Genomic DNA, 20,251 nt, shown 5'->3' on the forward strand with positions numbered 1-20,251 from the left:
CTGCCTTCACAGTCAATTGGAAGGCCAGCCTCAGCTCAGTCTGTCTATTTGGGATGTATTAATGCACAGCTAGATACTATTCATTATTCAGCCACCAACTATTAAAATTCAGGAAAATAAGAGATAATAATGAATCCAAGAAATCAACCCAGTGCCATGTCATTATGTGTACATTTGTAATGGGTAGGAAAGCATTTCACATATGTAACAGTAAATTAAATACTTTCAAATTATTTCAGATGTATAGAAATAAAAAATAAAATAAAACAAATGATCAAAGGGAAGAAGTTTAATTAGTTACCTATCTGACTGCTATCACTAAAGAACAGAGCTCATTCCACATAACAGTTAATTTAAGTTTTGTATGGTGGAATTACAATAACAACAAAACAAAACTGAAAAGGAATCCGAAACTTTGGTCATTATCCTTTCTGTGTAACACTATTATTTCGGAAATTTTCATTATGTATTATCGTAAATAAATATGATGTTAATGCAAACTATGACTTTCAGAGTTGGAGGGCAGAAATACAAATAAACAAAAGAGAATTTTTACCTTTTAACATATGTTATGCTATCAATAACATTATGTATAAATATGTATATATTCATACATATGTATATGGATATATACATATTCATACATATGTTACAGCCCTGTGTATTCAAGTGACAGAAAAACGCTGGTTAATATTTGCTGAAAGAACACTGATTCTGTTTGGTCCATCATTTTGAGACCTAGAGCAAAATAACTTCTTTTAAAACTGGATATTAAAGTTATGCACACAATAGAATTGAGAGCTAGCCATACTCCAAAATATATGATAATTAACATTTTTATAAAAGAAAATAAAAGTTTTTGAGAAAACACTGAATATTCTAATAGTCTTTTGAACATTTTATTTTCTGTAGTATGTGTTCTTGAACCAATTCATATGTGCAACAACTTTTCTAAAACTTTGCCTTTCATTTATTCAATAAATATTAAAATATATAGAAATATATCAGTTATTGCTATGTAAGTTATATAATCACACACAAAGATACACACATACATATATACATATTACATATCAGAGTACCCTATGGACATTCTGATTTGAAAGATTTGCCATAACTTATAAGCATCTTTTGACAAAAATAATGTATATATCTAATTTAGTATCACACACATTTTCCAGGAATCTAAGACAAAGGGGAAGATTAGGCAAGACTGGGAAAGAATAGATGAATCTCTTAAACTATTTTAAAGCATAGTATTCCTAAAATCATGATATGCCAGGTTTAAAAAGTGGGTAAGGGCTAAAGAGAGGGTTCAGGGGATAAAAGTAGGTCCAATTGATCCACATGATAGAAGAAAAGAATTGATTCCTAGAAGTTGTACTTTGACATCCAGATACATACTGTAACACATGTAAATATGCATACATACACATACAAATGTACACGTGCACACACACACAGACATACACAGACACACAGACACACACACACACACAGACACACAGACACACACAGACACACAGACACACACACACACACACACACACACACACAGGCAATTTAAAACCAAACCAAACAATTTAGGCCTTCTAAAAACCCAATTTTGGAAGAATTGTTCAGCAGTTAAGAGCACTTGATGCTCTTGCAGTGTGTAATTTTGGTTCCCAGCCATGCATGGTTGATCACAACCCACTGCAAGTCATGATCCACAGGATCAACCCCCACTCTAGCCCATGATTGTACCAGGTGTACACGTGGTATGCATTCCTACATACTCACAGATAAACAGAATAAAAATAAGTAGTTCTATTATTTATCATTGATTTGATCCAATTAAACTATTCATAAAAATATTGTTGAATAAGTTGAGGTAGTAAAAGAATAAGCTGATATTAACTGATATACTAGATACAAGATTTTATTTTGAGAAAAGTTTGATTACTGGATAATCCTTTTGTAGGACCTGGGAGTTTAGATACATTTTTAACCAACTAAGAAGTTTGTGCAGTTATACAAACAACTATCATCTAAAATTTATCTATCTCCCTATTACCTATCTATGCTTTAACCAGTCTCTATCAACTCAGCATCTATCTATCCACCTTGATATAGCATAACTCTAAGAAGCATCTCTTTATGTATCTGTTAACTCTCTATAATTTTAAATAGACATAATTGTTAATTCTCTCAAAAGCTAAATGTTTCTACTCCTATTCTCAATAATGACTCAGTATTATTTAGTTTTTTTTATACATTAGAATAACTGGCTATTTTAAAACAGTAAAAATTATCAGTAAGTTCAGGTCCTAACTGTAGGAGCTTCCATCTAAGTGGTGATGCTTCAGATCATGGATTAATATTTAAAAAGATTAATAGGCAATGATACCATGTAGCCAGCACATAAAGCAACCAGTTGGCAAGTATCATAGTATAGCTTTCATCTGACTAAAGTCTGAATACATGACTGTATAGAGACACAGTATTATTTTATTTGTTCTAATATTTAATTATCAATAGAAAAAATTATTTTAGACGAATTAATACATTTTAAATTCTGTTCTACAAAAATATCTGGGAATTTAAATGTGTGCATCAAAATTATCTAAATTATACTAGATACATGTTGAAATAGTATAAATTGCATTCAGAAAAGATTTTAACATTCTTCCGTTCAGCCTAAGGAAATGCTCATGTTCCCACACATCTGGGCCCAGCAGCCTGAGTTCTGTCTGGAAGCAGCAGCCTGAGGATTTTATCCCCAGACATTGGTACATCAGCTCTGAGAGGTGAACAAGTGACTTAACTCGGCTTCAGCTTGGTAAGATGAAGCGTATGAGAAACACTGAAAAAACTGTAGTAAGAACTCACTAACGTTAGCTAATTGTCATTACTAAAGTAAATTTTCAATATATAAAATACAGGATTGTTTTTGTTCTGAACATAATAACAAATAGTTGCATGGTAGTATGCTTGACAGGGAAGAACTGGAACCCATCAACCATTCTTTAGGATTTAAAAGTAAAAGAGGCCGTCTTGTTGCCGGTAACCATTTTCCTCACATTTCACATTTAATTTTAAATTCATTTTTTACTTTATTATGAAAAACAGGAAACTATATAAATAGAACTAAATATATAACACGGGAGTGATTGAATAAATTTCCAACTTATGTGTTAATGTTTGCCCTGTACTGACAAGCATTGGGGAAGTTTATCATACAGATTTCTCTAAATTCCTTATGGTGAAATTTTCTAGATTTTATACATACCGAAATAGCACAGAGACCTTAAAACCATGTCAGATAGTTAATATGAAAGTAATATGTGCTGTTGCCCAAGGCACTCCTTGTTCAGCTATGGACCTGCTTTACGTGATATCAAGTCTGCCCTTATTTATCTCCATTCTCATCAACTCTTATCATCAGTGTCTCTTCTTCACAAACTTACATTTACTCCTTTTCTCAGTGTCTTAATGAAACTTACTTAGTTAATAAGCAAACTAATTTGCCTACATAGCCATTTCTGAATTATGTGAAGTTACATTCCTATCTGTGCCAGCTTATTTGTAAAAACACTTTTAAATTTGACATCTTTGTTGTAAATGTGATTGAGCCATAATCACAGAACACCTTGTCTCAAAGACCTCTGCTGTCTTCTTCGGTCTCCCTTTCCTCCTCCCTTGCCTGTGTGCTGCCTGTGAAGTTCTCTTTCTTAGAATCAGCTCTTATGCAAGATTATCACCATGGTGGAGATCATCAAAGACTGTCTAGGACTGGTTTCCCAACAATTTCTCTATACTTCTAAAGAAAGAGAATGGTCCCCACTAGTGTGCTAGCATACTTACAGAGTGGGATCCCTGTTGATTTAACAACTAACATCTGTGCCTCTGTCAGGGCTGCTTTTTGTGTGCATTTCCCTAGCAGCAGAAGCACATCACAGAGCATGTACCTCCTGCAATGTGTCAAGCACCTCAAACCTCGGAGCTGGAACTGAAAGTCAGTTTCTGGAATCTCTGTTGTCACTATCTGAGTATATGAAGAAGCAAAAATAACTCTATATGCAATCTACATACAAATGCCTACCCTACAACATTAAATTTTGTAATGAATACTAATGTGTTTGAGGTTAAAAGACAAAATTAAATTATCTGTTAATATAAGAGAAGAAAAATCTTTTTAAAACTTATTTTCAAGTAATTTTCAGGAGATCCTTGAAAGGAAGTTTTATCTGTGAGTTAGAAATGCATTTGTAACAAATGAATAATAAACCAAGAAAGCAGGCAAAACAATGTAAATGAAAATAGACTTTACCCCCAAATTTTTCAATGTTTTCAAATATCTGACTCCTAAACACAAAACATTGTAAGAACAATATAGCATGGGTAGGTTTGAACTAATAAAGAAAAAAATTTAAATTATGTAATTTGCACTTGAAAGGAGACAATTCATAAGGAAAATCATGCTATAATTGTAGTATACATCTAAGAGGAGACTGACATCATATTAGGTAAGTATAAACCAAAAGCACATTCAGTTAAGCTTCTGCTGTCCATAAGTATGTAGTGAGACCAGAAAGATTCATATATGTATGTATATATATATATATGTATATGTATATATGTATATATACATATGTGTGTGTGTGTGTGTGTGTTTTAAAAATCTACAAAACAGGAAAAAAGAATACATGCATTATGCAGGCACAAGAAATATAGGTTCATGAAATTCTGTGTGTGACAGTTGCAACATAAATTTTACATCATGGGAAATTGACATCATTAGTTTCAAATCTATTGAAAGCCATCATATTTTCTAAATTCACTCTAAATAAGAATTTATAGCTGGAATAGTGTACCCTGCCACACTCTGTAATGCAAAGAATCAGAAGTACACATGGTTAATTTTTGATAATTTGTGGTCATTTTACCTGAAGTCAAGTAAAAGAGAAACAAACTTACAAGAGACATCGGATTTCTGGGGTAAGGGGGAAAATTCATTTCTAGAGTTCACTACATGGATTGGCGCTTTCTCTGTCATTAAAATGGTTGATTGTTGGCAGCTACGATCCATAGCAGAACAATCTAGAATATGTGGATGAAGAAGCTTCCTTAGGTGCCTTGTCATGAGCTAAATTAGGGCCTATATAAGTGATCTTATTAATTATGAGAAAAAATGGATATAAGAAAGTATGGATGCTTTAGTGACTACTGTAAAGCAAGAAAATGATTTCTAAGCCTTATAAACAATGTGGAACATATTGTTGAACTTTGAGGAATAAAAACATCTTTCCCTCCTTGAGTTTATATCAAATACTTCATCACGTTAACAAGGAAAGTAATGAACACAGGAGTGGGTACTGAGGAGCTGGGCTGCTGCAGGGATAAACTGGTTGGAGGGAGGCAGTGTGAAAGAGATGGGAATGAAGCATTAGAAAATACCCATTCTTTTTTCTTCTTTCTTAGATATTTTCTTTATTTACATGTCAAATGTTACCCTCCTTCCATGTTTCCCCTCCAAAAAGTATCTATCCCGTCCTCCCTCCCCTAATCTCTAACCCACCCACTCCCACTTCCCTGACCTGGCATTCCCCTACACTGGGGCAAGAAGACTTCACAGGTTTAAGGGCCTCTCCTCCCATTGATGTCCAACCAGGCAATCCTCTGCTACCATGTGACTGGAACCTTGGGTCCCTCCATGTGTACTCTTTGGTTGGTGGTTAAGTCCCTGGAAGCTCTCAAAGTACTGATTGGTTCACAGTGTTGTCCCTCCTATGGGGCTGCAAATGCCTTCAGCTCCTGGGGTCCCTTCTCAAGCTCCTCCATTGGGGACCCTATGCTCAGTTCAATGGTTGGCTGAGAACATCCCCCTCTGTACTTGTCAGGCACTGGCAGGACTCTCAGTAGACAGCTATAGCAGGCTCCTGTCAGCTAGCAATTGTTAGCATCCACAATAGTGTCTGAGTTTGGTAACTGTATATGGGATGGATCCCCAGGTGAGGCAGTCTCTGGAAGGCCTTTCTTTCAGTTTCTGCTCCACACTTTGCCTCTGTATTTCCGCCCATGGGTATTTTGTACCCCTTCTAAGAAGTACCAAAGTATCCACACTTTGGTCTTCCTTCTGGAACTTTATGTGGTCTGTGAATTATATCTTGGGTATTCTGAGCTTCTAGGCTAATATCCACTTATCAGTGGGTACATACCATGTGTGTTCTTTTGTGACTGGATTACCTCACTCTGGATGATATTTTCTAGTTCTATCCATTTGCCTTAAAATTTCATGAATTCATTGTTTTTAATAGCTGAGTAGATCATTGTGTAAATGTACCACATTTTCTGCATCCATTCCTCTGTTGAAGGACATCTGGGTTCTTTCCAGCTTCTGGCTATTATAAATAAGGCTGCTATGAACATAGTGGAACATGTGTCCTTATTTCATGTTGGGGCAATTTCTGGGTATATGCCCAGGGGTGGTATAGCTGGGTCCTCCAGTAGTACTATTTCTAATTTCCTGAGGAAAAGCCAAACTGATTTGCAGAGTGGTTTTACCAGCTTGCAATCCCACCAGCAACAGAGGAGTGTTCCTCTTTTTCTACATCCTCACCAGCATCTACTGTAACCTGACTTTTTTTAACTTAGCCATTCTGAATGGTGTGAGGTAGAATCTCAGGGTTGTTTTGATTTGCATTTTCCTGATGACTAAGGATGATGAACATGTCTTTAGGTGTTTCTCAGCCATTTTGTATTCCTCAGTTAAGAATTCTTTGTTTAGGTTTGAACCCCATTTTTAATAGGGTTATTTGGTTCTCTCGATTCTAACTGCTGATTTAACTGGTAGTTAGCATGTAGAAGAATCCAAATCGATCTATTCTTATCTCTTTGTACTAAGCTTAAGTCCAAGTGGATCAAGGACCTCCACATAAAACCAGATACATTGAAACTAATGTAAAAGAAAGTGGGAAAAGACCCTCAAGCACATGGTCACAAGGGAAAATTTCCTGAACAGAACATCAATAGCTTATGCTCTAAGATAAAGAATTGACAAATGGAACTTCATAAAATTTAAAGGCTTTTGTAAGGCAAAGGACACTGTCAATAGGACAAAATGGCAACCGTTTTAGTTGGGAAAAGATCTTTACCAATCTTACATCCAATAAAGGCCTAATATCTAATATGTACAAAGAACTCAAGAAAATCCTTATTCTTATGCTGTAAGCAGGGCTTAGTGTGCCATTCCAATGGGGACTGGGAAGGTCAGGACACCAGGTGAGAGGCTCAGATAATGATGTTTCAGAAGAGAATCACATTCTTCCAGAACTGTATCAGAGATCATCTGAATTATACTTCAGCATAGGCTCTAGGACTTCATTCTCTGTATGTTCTGAAAATTGACTGAGGTGGAAATCACTAGTAATGAACTGATTTATGAGGTAGAGAAATATCTCAAGACAGAATATCTATCAGGCTGTAACATGGCTACTGCTTACTGCTGTCACTCAAGCCAACATTGTCAGAAAAAAATATATGTTGTATAGAAAGATATTTTAGAGTTGTAAGGGTTGGCCAGGAAGGATCTGCAAGTGAGTTTAAAGATCCAGGCAGGAAAAGTTGGAAACAACTATAATTGTTAAAGAGATTACTGTGTTATAGAGATAGAAAGGGTCCTGGAGATAAAATCCTACCATCCAGGCTTACATCTTAAGGAAATGCAAATTAATCTACAAGGAGATAACCTAAAGTGACTGGGTTCCTTGCTCAGAAACAACTTTCTAAAAAGAATTTCCTTTTGTCAGCATACAATGGCCAATGCAGATGTGGTCTAACGAAACCAGGCTTCTCTGCAGATATAAGATACATATTCATATAACCACCCCCACAATAAGATAATAAATTACAAACACCATGGAAGCTTTATTCCCATCTTTCAAGCAGCAAATACTAATCTGTAATATAGTTTCACTTGTTTTGAAATAGGTATGTTACCTAGACTGGCGTAGAAGTGTTAATGAAGCCCAGACAGGCTCTTATATTCTCCATCTTGGGCTCCCATCTGTTAGTGAGTGACTAGCAATTGGTAGACAGCTTAGCTAGGTAGTAAACATAGCCAAAATCTGAGATGTCCTGCTTCTTCCTCATCCTGACGTTAAGCACTATTACTTAAGCCTGACAGCTTAAAGCAAAGGCCTTATAGACCTTTGTCTCCCAGCATCAGTCCCAAGGCTGATGGACTGATTCAACAAGTATAAAGCCTGATCAGGACATGTTACATAAAAGTAGGAGACCAGTAAACCTTACTTTATTTCTTTAAACTGACAAAACCCCAAATTAAAAGAGGAACATCCTTTAGAAACTTTAAAATCCCAGTCCCTAGAAGAGCCTGTATGTCTGGATTGCCAAGCACCCACTCAGAGTCTTTCTCTGTGTGTCCTCTGCATGCCTGGTTTCTACCCTCCTCCCTCAATAAACACCTCCAACTGATGATTCTCTTGGCTGTGTTTTACAGTGTTTGATATTTCTCTACTGATTCTTATTGTGATGAAGACATTTCCTGACTTTTCATTTTTAACCGGTAGGAATATTGCAATCAAATGTAAGACTGTGTCCCTGGGATCACAGGGTTCCAGCCACAACTCCAGCGAAGGATCTTTACCTCTTCAGTTCTACTGGAATACAGGAGTACAAAATGCACAATCATGACGCCATTACCTAACAGAGTAGAGACGTGCAGAGAGATACTTTTAATTTAAGGGATTATTCCATTTTAACACTCTGAATTTCCAACTATGCTTTCTGACACAGAGATGGAGAAAATTAATGAAAATAAAAGATTTTGTCTAAAAGATCACAGTCTTCTAAACAGAAGAAAATGCTACACATATGTGAGATATGGAAAGGGCAACCTTGCAAAGCAGAGAACCAGCATCCATTAGGCTTACTAAGAAAATGGCAACAAAATTCCACTTATGTAATGTTTGTTTCCTCATATATAACATGCTAACAGACATGGAATGTGTTACCATATCACTATTATAGAAAATAGTGAAAGGAAAATAACTACACAGTAAGCGTTTAACTTTTGCTTTCCTTATGAAAAGATGGCATTTCAATTTTTAAATTGTTGGAATCCTTTTCCAGTTAAATAAATCTAAATAATTATTTGGATTGGAATTACAAGTCTTTGTCCTGTAAGATTTTTTTATCGATGTATATTTCTAGATCCCCAGAAACTATCTTAACACTTTTTGTTACTGTTGCGAGTAAATTTTCAAATCAGCTATCACATTGAGGGCTGACATATTTAACAATATAATTTATTTTTTCCTACTTACTTTCCATTACAAACCACAAGTCTTTGAACTTGTGATTAGGTTCCAGACCCTGAGGGGTTTGACTGTGTTTCCAGAAGACTTTCAATTTATTTTATGCCTGCCTCATCTACTGGAATCAGTTCAAATTTTTCTAATATGAAGCATATTTTCAAGTGCCTTGATTCAAATTTTAATGATTTTTTGGAAATTTTATCACTCTTAATTAAGGTTATTTACAAGAAATATATTTTAATATTTTTATTTGGTAATATTTTGGGTTTCTTCAACTACATAGACCAAGTAATTTTGCAGATTTCACAAACTAAAACATATATATAGAACTGTGTGATAGCAGGTTTCTTAAACTGGGCGGTGGTGATGCACGTCCTTAATCGAAACACTTGGGAGGCAGAGGCAGGCGGATTTCTGAGTTCGAGGCCACCCTGGACTACAGAGTGAGTTCCAGGACAGCCAGGGCTACACAGAGAAACCCTGTCTCGGAAAAAAAAATAAGAGAAGGTTTCTTAAATTGCAGGACTCAACGTCTTTTGACAGTAGTGCTTCTTACCCAAAATATGAGATAAATCACCAGTATACTTATTCTATGAGGAAAACTAGTGCTTTGCATTAAAATACAAATAGCTTACCACATTATTATCCTTAATCATGTTTTATATTGGAGAATCCTCTTATATTTATAATAATGAAGTGTTGCCAGGGGCTGACTAATTATTTCAAAGACATTGGCTCTTCCCACAATATATATAATATTTTTAGCTTGCATATTTACTTCAAATTATTTCAAAGAATTAACACTCATACTTTGGTTAAATGTATGAATTTGAAATGCTCATATACATACATATGTATGTACATATATCTCTGTGTGTACATAGGAAATATATAAAATATACTGTATTTTCTTCAGTAGCTGTAAGCATAGTAGTTGGCCACAATCCTCCTGCCATCATCTTTGCTAAGAAAGGATGTACGGTCCACTGAACTGCTCCACATCACACTTATTCACCGTAATCTCACATCTACTTTTTCCATTTCCTACTGACTGTTTAAGATTATCCAGGTTCTTTCTTTTCTGTCCTTCCTGCCTGCCTTCCTTCCTTCCTTTCTTACTGCTCCCTCAACCTAAACAGACTCTGAAATCTTTGCTGGTGCATCTCACTAGCCAGTATTTCATCTTTCTGCACTTGGCTTCATAATTTTGGCATGTCTCATTGTTCCTCAGATCCTACAAATGCTGTTTACTCCATAGTGCACAAGGCTCTCCCATCTCTACAGAAGTACAGACCCAACCATTTCCAAATTTTCCATTTCTTTCTTTGTCTCATAACAAAACATTTCTTTGGAAGGTACATTTATGAATCCCTAATGCAAATTCAGTGAACCAGCTCAGAGAGAAGGTTTGTATGAGATGAGAAATCTTGGGAAACTATGGGAATACTCAAGTGCAGTATGGTCGATGCTTAGCTGATTGCATTTTCATTTGTAATGTGGAAGCAATGCCAAGAAATTGAATCATGCTGACTATGATGGCAGATGTTTCCCTAGAACTTTATGCTGCTTCAGAATTCTTAAGAATGACCTGTGATGATTGGGATGTGAAGTTTGATATATATAATTGCCTACAGTTTAACAATAGATGAAAACCCATTAAAAACAATGCTAAAGTGATCATTTTGTAAGAGGAATATAATTTTAATCATGAGAAAAATATATCGGCAATAATTTTATTTATAATGGTTTCATTTTGTTTGTGCTGAAATTTCAAAGTAAATCTTCATTAGCATTTTACATACTATATGGTGTGTTATTTTATCAATTTGTTTCTCATTCCATAAATATTTAACAAGTGTTTCTCTTGTATTAACTTCATTATCATTGACAAAATGCATCATTTGTAACTCACCATGAGCCATGCGGTGGAACCAGTAGTAGCCAAAGTCAACTCCTAAGAAAGTTAAATACCACGTCCATGGAGAATCCCAAGGCAATTCAAAAAGTCTGTAGTTCTCCCAGATATAAATATAACTGGTCACTTCAAGGCTTCTGAAGAACAGACTGGAAAATAAATTCCACAAGGATGATTGTAACACTTTGTATATCCACTATTATGATAAAACAGTGAAGGTGATATTTAGTATGAATATATTCATATATAAAAATGGCACATGTCACCATTCCACTGTGCTTCTTCCTGACCTGTCTGGTCTCCTTATTACAGCATCAACTGTTCCCCTGGTGGTTTTTATTTTTTTCATTTGATAGGCATCTGGATATCAGTTATTTGTACTCTAAACTTCATGGAACTTGGGATATTTTTCCCTGTCTCCTAAAACAGATTTTATGGAATATATCATACATAATAAATCTTACAAAACTGCTCCTTAATTCCTGTTATTGTCATTTTCAATTGTAATGAAGAACACAGCAAGGACGGCTTATAATTGAAGACTGAAAGGTTGAAAACTATACATGGAATGTTTCCTAAGGAGCCTGAGAACAACTTGTTGTCATTAAATAGGATGATTCATAAAGTGTGTATTAACCAAAAGTGACTCCTTCTGCTCTCTCCTCCACACCCTCATTTCTTATCCCTCTTGCACATACTATACTGGTACTGTGGTGTTACACTTTAGGACACACCTATCTAGGCACACACATAGGAAAAGCATAAGGTAGGGATTTTAGAAAAGTAGGAAATAGTTTTCTACCAGAAATGAGTTATATAAATCTACTCAAAATGAACAATTTTTTTAAAAAAAAGAGAAAGAAAGAAAGAAAAAAAGAAAAAAACAAAGAAAGAAACAAAGAAAGAAACAAAGAAACAGAGCTAGAGAAATTGGAAACAGCGCTAGAGAAGATTGTTCAGTTCAGAACACTTAGTGTTCTTGTGGAGGAATTAAACTCAGTTCATAGCACTTACATTAAGTGACTTACAACCTCCTGTAATATTCCAGCTTCTGACAATCTCACACCCTCTTCCGGCCTCTGCAGGCCTCAGTTTGCTCATTAACTATGATTTAGCCTTCTCTGCAGGCGCCATACAGACATTTATGTTATAAGCATGTAAACACACACATATACATAAATAAAAAAGAAAATAAAAAAAATTTGTGAAAAATCAATACACTAAACTCCATATTCCTATTTTACCATGGCCTATAAATTTTATTTCAAAATTCAAAACCATAAATATTTACTTGATTTTATGTAGTATATTTTATTTTGAATTATCTGTGATAAAGATCATATTCAAAAATTATTTAATACTTTTAGATATTTGATTAAGTTTGCTTCTTAGTCTATATCTGACATAAAATTGTGAATCATTTATCAATCCAAATCATTCTAGTATATCTTCAGATGCATATGTAGTTCCACATTGGGCTAGATGCCATGGATCCAGGGATTCCTACAGTATTTCAGAAACATGAATAATTGGAAGTACAGAACCTTCCTTCTAAACATTTGTCAAGGGTAAGTTTTAAGAGGGTTTAAGACACATTTGTTTGAAAGATGGCCATCTTGGGCAGTAAGTGGCGTATTTAGACCAGAGCATCTCAATAATTCTGCTTTTGAAATTTAAGCACAATGATTCCTCCTTTTGTAGGAGACTGTTTCTGAACAAACCTTAAAATATATATAAAATTTTAAAACAATTGTATAAGATTTCCTTTTAGGTCAAAGATATGAACAAAGTAAGATTGTTTTGTTTGTTTTGTTTTATGAACTTGTCTAACAGAGAGATTTTAACCATGAAGTTGCTGCCACATTGGGCCAGATGACTCTTTGTCAGGAAAGATTTTCTACATCCAATAAAACTGTAGAAAAACACCCTTCTTCTTTTTCAATCCAACAGCACCACTCCCTGTATCAGCTGTGATAACCAAATATGTCTCCAGACACTGTCAAATGTTTTCTGGTGGTCATATGTGTCCCAAGTTGCTAATCAGTGCTTAAAGCAATTAGAAACAAAAATATTAAAGACAAGAAAGTTCAAAAAATGCTTATCATACTCTAAAGAATGTTAGATAAACCTTGGTACATTTTATCAATTTAGACTTCTCTACATACATATCAGTCATTTGATAAATTCATATTGGGAGCTCTTTCAGTCTCAGGGACAGCAGAGGGCCCAAGGGCATATTGTTGAACATGGACCAAAATCACCTGATCTTCTTAAAGTTTTTCCTGACTTCCTTGTCAGGGACAAGTAAAACAAGAATAAGATGCCAAGACCTCAATCAAAGAGGGCCTCTGTAAAACTTCGGTTTCTGAAACGAAGAAAGCCTGCAGGCTGAAATCAAGTGGTGCTTATTTCCTGTACAGGTGTCGGGTTCTGAACAAACATCTAATGTATCACTCCATCAAATAACTTATTAGGGTTGACACAAATCGAGCTAAAATATGCCTGATACATACTGGCAGCCCTTTCCTGATTTCTCACTTGAGCAAGAGGCTAACTTTTCTTCAAGGCAAACAGAGTGGTAATGCTATAGTAGTTGTATTTGGTATTTGCTGCTTTCTATCCACAAGATGAACATGATCCTGTTCCATTATACATGTGAAAGAACAGGCACTCCATGCCCACCACTGAAACAATTTGCCCAGGAGATACAGCTCAGAAATGATTATCAGATTGTGGAAAGCCCTTGGTAGCAGGAAATACCACCTACATTGCAAAACCGTTCCCCACAGTCCCAGAATCATAATCCAAAGCTCCTTCCTCTTTCTGTTTCCAGTTCCTCTGTTCCCGTCCCTAACAACTTAGTGTATGCCTCTGCATTCTGGAATTTTAACTTGATCTTTCTAAACCCCATTTAGTGGGAACAGACATACAAATTTGTATATATAGATTTAAGGGCCTCACTCGATCATGGGAGATGAAATGATAAGAAACACAGGGTCTTACTTAAATATATTCATCCTTTTCACACGGAATACGGATATGAGATAAAGAAAATTATCTGAGTACCAAGAGACATTAGGACCTGTGGCATAGGGTGATCTTTCTGAACAAAAACTTTCTTTACAACTCAAATTTTTTCATGAACTCTCCTAAGACAGTGACTTTCTAAGGCAAGGAATACATGATAAAATTTGGTCCAGGATGGAAAAAGTGAAGGAACTCATATAAGTTGTCTTATAACCCCTACAGGTACACTGTGGCCCACCAGCATATACATTCATGTGCATGTACACATGCATGCATGCATGCATACTCACACATACACACACACATTTAAATAAATATATATATATATACAATATTTTTACTTAAATATATTTGAGTGATAGATGTATTTTTCCCAGAAATTAACTATTTCTTTACAAACCTTTGGTAAGTCACCCCAAAACTTGAGCTTTTTGTCTGAGGAGCTCCTGCCACTTTTGCTCCATCTAGTGTAATATTGCCATTTCAATATCTCAGCAACAAGAAGAAAAATGATTCAACTTCTACTTTCTATAAACAGACACAACCATTTTGCTACTTCTTACTGTAAAATTGTACTACATTTATAGAGCTATCACCTCATTTCTTTAAAACAACCATTAAGCCATCAATGTATTTGTTATATTCTTTACAAGAAAATATGTAACTGTGCAAACAAGTGTGCAAACCCTTCCTGGGAACCCATGGAATGGTACTCAGTAAAAAAAAAAGAAGTAATGTCATAGCAGTTACAAATTTTCTTTATTCTACAGCCCCACCCTAAGGACTTGAAAATGTTTCAACAAAGTTTAATTTCCTCCTTTTAATTTTTTTTAAACTGAACTGTTTTGGTCAGGAATGGAAAATTCCACTGAAGGCATAGCCAGTAAAATTCTGCATACGTATGCTTGAGCATTATGAAACCATAGGAAAAGCTGGCCATGACCCATCAGTGTAAAGAGCAGTGTCCTCAACTTATTTGAAAGTCTACCTACTTAAATTATCTCCTAAACCCAGCACAATTTGACTTATAACCTGCTCTTTCAACAGAATAAATGAAGCCCTAAGCAACAAACAATCTGTAGATATTTTTATCAGGAAGAGAGCTTCTCTGGGGAACATGCAGTTTATGGAAACAGTAACTCTGGGAGGAAGTAACAAATTGAGATCCTGAGTTTCTGATGGAGGATTGGAAATTCGATTCGGCTTCAGCAAGCAGAGGGGGGAGTGGGGTTCCCCTTCACTAACTTGTAAGTCAGCAATGCAATATTTTGCAAATTGTGCTTTTTAAAAATGGATTTGCCACACATTTCATTGAACAAAGTTTAATTTACATATATTTATATGCACATAATTGGCAGAAAAGCAATTTATCTGTAAGATATTTCTTGTTAGTTATGATCAGTAGAAAAATCCTCTTACAACTCCAGTTCTGGATTCTTGTTAGAAGGCTGCCTACTGTGTTTCAAAAGAGCAAATAAATTCAGGACATCCCAGAATCTGGTGTGAGGCAGATGGACTTTTATTATGTATAAAGCCCTGCCCAACAGGCTTGTAAAAATGTCCTGTCTATGGTTAATATTTTCCAATGCATAAAGGTCTTAAAGGTATAGCACATATCATTCCTGTGGAAACAGGAAGGAAGCTATTACTGTATTTTACAGAGACTTCAAATTGCACACAATCATGACATTGGGGTAGTCAAATAAAATTATTTTTCTTAAAGTCTGTGGACAGACTTTCTATTGCATCCTTGCATTTCTATTGCAAGGGTACAGAACGGGAAAAGTGGTGTTCATCATCTTCTCTTACTTTGTTAGAAGCCATTTAGAATTATTTTCTGAGGCATAGTTCTCCAGTAGTGGATTAACTAATAGGATATTAACTAATAGTACTATTTTTCTTGCAATTACATACTTTAAGGAGGTAACAAGCAACAAGCAAGTGCTTGTTGCTAGTAGAGAAAATGAACTGCATTCCTTGGAGAGGCAAGGGCCCACACTGTGTTATTCTAACTCTTAGCCGCTTATCATTTGCACAAGGATTCATTGAATGCTACAACTACAAGTGAAATATTACTGGAAGTTGATGTCAAGTTATCTTTCGATAATTTTTTCTTCCTTTATTTTTTTATTTTCTGTAAGGAAACTGACTTGAGTTAGTCTAGAGAATTGGTTTTACTTTTCTCTTTATACTTTTGTGTAAAAACAGTGACATAAAGGAAAATACATACAAGTATAACCTACAGGTTTTTACATTGCTGGGATGTTTCAGAAAAACTACATTGAAGACTCAGAAACTGAGAGTGTACCCCTCTATATTTGTCATGCACTAGGAGAGCTTCCCAGGTGATAGTTATATCAGGCTCTGGTCAGCCAGCCCCAATGGGGGAACTAGAGAAAGGACCCAAGGAGCTGAAGGGGTTTGCAGCACCACAGGAGTAACAACAGTATGAGTCACCCGTACTCCCAGAGCTCCCAGGGAAAAAAACCATCAACACATGGAATTACCCATGGCTCCAGACACATTGGCAGCACAGGATGGTCTTGTTAAACACCAAAGGGAGGAGAGGCCCTTGGTTCTGCAAAGACTTGATGCCACAGTGTAGAGGAATACCAGGACAGGGAAGTGGGAGAGGGTTGACTGGGGAAAGGGAGATGGATTATGGGATTTTCGGGGGGAAGGGTGGAACCAGGAAAAGGGACAACATTTGAAATGTAAATAAAGAATATACCTAATAACAAAATTAACAAAGAAAAACTCAAAAACTTGTTTTCATTGCCATTGTTTTATAATTTAGGACTCTTTTTAATACCTGCAAAGAATAAAAAACCAATTTTCTATTCTAAATAAAAATATAGCTGCAGAGAATACTGTACAATGTAATAACATTGTACCTTCCTTCAAAGAGAACCAGATTTAGATATTTCTGAAGAGTTTTGAGAGGAATTTTACCTTTTATTCCCTGAAGAACTGACTTGTGTAGATGTTTTGACTATTTGCTTATATATATATATATATATCCATCTATCTATCTATCTATCTATCTATCTATCTATCTATCTATCTATCTATCCATCTATCCATCCATCCATCCATTCATCCATCTATCCATCTATCCATCTATCTATCTATCTATCTATCTATCTATCTATCTATCTATCTATCTATCTATTTATCTATCTATCTATCTATCTATCATCCTATCATCCTATCATCTCTCTCCCCTGCCCTCCTTCCCTGCTCTTGCCTCACAGGAAACCATTCTCACTACTCACCAGCATTTCCTTGTTATCCCGTATCAAGTGTAAACATGTGTATATGTGTGTGCACATGTGTCTCTATTTTTGAGGTATGATTTTGTAAAGAAGTATACTTGGACTTTTGCCTTTTCATTCTAACTTAGTAGCCTTGTAAGTTATGTTTCTGAGAAGAAATGCTGTAAGAAAGTGATTATGTCCAAGAGTTAAATGGTAGAAGGAGATAATGTAGCTTTACTTACAGCCAAATCAGACTTTAAAAGTTTCAAAGATAGCCAAACATGAAAGATTAATTCAATGGGATATCTCTCAAAATTCTTGAAAAACAAAACAATAAGCATAAAATGTTCTATTCCAAGTCAATAAAATTCATGACCCATAATTGCACCTGCATATACCGAACTTCCTAGTTATTAAATAATTTTTCACAGCTGAAAACTCAGCTGAATTCCAAGAACTCTTAGTATGTTACATTCTCAAAATGAGCTAGAGAAAGCAACTGTATTATTTTCAATAAAGAAATCTATATCTAAATCTTCATACCTGAGAATTTATGCATATTATATATATACATACACACACACATATATATACACATACATACATACATACATGCATACATACATACATACGGAGTGGGAGCTCATGTTCATTTCTGACACACGAAGCCACATGATAGAAGAATTGATCGATAAACTGAATTGTTATTTTAGGCAATCTGGGTCTTATTCAGAGGAATTACCTTCTACTGATTCTGACTGTGGAATGCAGCCACATCTGTGGTTATGCAGCTCATTATTTTATGACTATAAACCTAATGACCCAATTTACTGGAAGTAACACGTTGACATGTATTTTTAAGCTTTATTTTCTACACATACATGTTATGATTTATACCAGGCTAATGTACTTTCTCTCGGATATATTTCATGTTAAATGTCATTTTTTCAGTCCGCCTTGATTTCCCACTGTATGGTTCCAAGAAACATTCCAAAGTGATGAGCTCTACTCAGAAGTGAAGCTCCACACACAGTAAAAGAAGCAGGGTTGGGAGACCTGTAATGAGCATGCTCTTCCCCAGCTCAAGCTCAGCTCCCTGGGGGACATTTCTCTTGGCTCTGTTTCTTTGGTTAATCCTGATACACTGAACATTCCTTCTGTCTGCCTGGTGGGCTTTCCTCCCATACCACTCAATTTACCTTAGAACATAGGTCATTTACTGTTTGATTGACCTATATTTGTCCAGTTTTATCATTAAAATGACATATAAAAATATTATTTTAGCATTTATTTTGTACCAGGCATCATTCCTGGAGTATGAACTAAAACTCTGACATATACAAAACTCTTGATTTCAGGGCCCATGCAAGTTGGTGGTTGCTGACACAAAGAGAAGAACTTTCAACCCTACCTAGATTTTTATGTGTCTGGAGAAAGCACAAGAGTCAAGGCATGGACTAAAGGTGCTCAACTCAGTCTTAGGAAACAGATGAGCTTGCCTGACAGTATACCTATTCATAGACCTACAAAGGAACTGGAGGCAGCGGCATTGATTGTTTTCCTCTTCTACAAGAGAGTACCTCAGAGATGTGCCATGACAGGTAATGATGACAAAGGATAGACAAAAAAGAAGAAATTAAACCTTATCTTCACAGAATTTTACTTCAAATCCAAGGAAATGCAGAAGTAGGGATTGTCTTCCTCCTGGTCCCTAAGATATAAATATTTGGGTACTAATGGTAATTTTTCATATGTCACACATTGAGAATTTTCTGCGTCCTAGAGAGATATTTGTGGAAATTTGGCTGGAACAAACCCTAATTTCAGGGAGGGACCTGTACAAAAAACTCATATAGCAGGTCTCCTGTAAGGCAGGTGAAATAGTCACTTTAGCTAAAATATATATTTATAAGAAGCTACCAGGGAAACTCAGAAGTTAAACTAAGGGTGTTGAGCATTCTCTATTAAAAACTAAAAGTGAAAAGTCAGTGCTGAAAAAAAGGAAGCTAATTTATAGGGAAATACATAAAATATCCACTTGGAGTTCCTTTGCTTTATACTGGGAAAGACTTGGATTTATTTTCTGTTCTATACTATGGGACTCACCTGGGAAGCCGAGACACAACGCCAGCTGACATGGAGGTGAGACTATCATCCAAGCGACCTGATGGTTTCCCTTTGAGAATCCAGCTGATGATCAGTTCAAGTAGAATCAAGAAGATGAAGAATGGAGTTGCCTAGAAAGGAGATTACATAAAAGAGATGCTACTCTGCTCCATATGAAGTCCTCCAAATTTTCTGATCAGTATTCTGATATCTGGGAAGGGTACACCTTTGCAGGGTACCTACATTTACATTACTGGGTTATTTCCAAGCCAATGAGCAAGAAAATTTATGTATTTTAAGCTTACTCTTAAGATGTTCAAAACATACCATGCAATTTGTAAATGAAATAAAAGTATAAGTATGAATTTTACTATTATGCCAAGCACATAAGTAAAATTAGGAATGAGATGTTCCAAGTTCAAGAAAATATATTTAAAATTAGTTAAGTATGTAAGAACCTATATTTTGACCCAAACAAGTCAGAGTCACTCTAGGAGAACCTCTTTAAAATACCTTCAAATAATGTTTTTAAAACTAGACAGTCTAGAACTACTGCTGAATATAACATGAAAGAGGTAGAAACAACTTCTGACACTCTTTGCAAGTAAGGTCATTTCCTAAGATTGTAT

The 20,251-nt window shown here is 35.5% G+C and overlaps 1 protein-coding gene across 1 annotated transcript in view; it reads right to left on the reverse strand.

The window, feature by feature from the left end:
- Positions 1–20,251, reverse strand: part of Agmo (alkylglycerol monooxygenase) — a 401,155-nt gene that overhangs the window by 379,649 nt on the left and 1,255 nt on the right. Inside the window, exons 2-3 of the mRNA XM_052185926.1 lie at positions 19,623–19,753; positions 11,230–11,381 (exon numbers count right to left, since the gene is read on the reverse strand). Of these exons, the coding sequence (XP_052041886.1) occupies positions 11,230–11,381; positions 19,623–19,753 (283 nt within the window). The remainder of the gene's footprint in view (positions 1–11,229; positions 11,382–19,622; positions 19,754–20,251) is intronic.

Source organism: Apodemus sylvaticus, chromosome 6, assembly GCF_947179515.1.
Source record: "Apodemus sylvaticus chromosome 6, mApoSyl1.1, whole genome shotgun sequence".
Classification (NCBI taxonomy): domain Eukaryota; kingdom Metazoa; phylum Chordata; class Mammalia; order Rodentia; family Muridae; genus Apodemus; species Apodemus sylvaticus.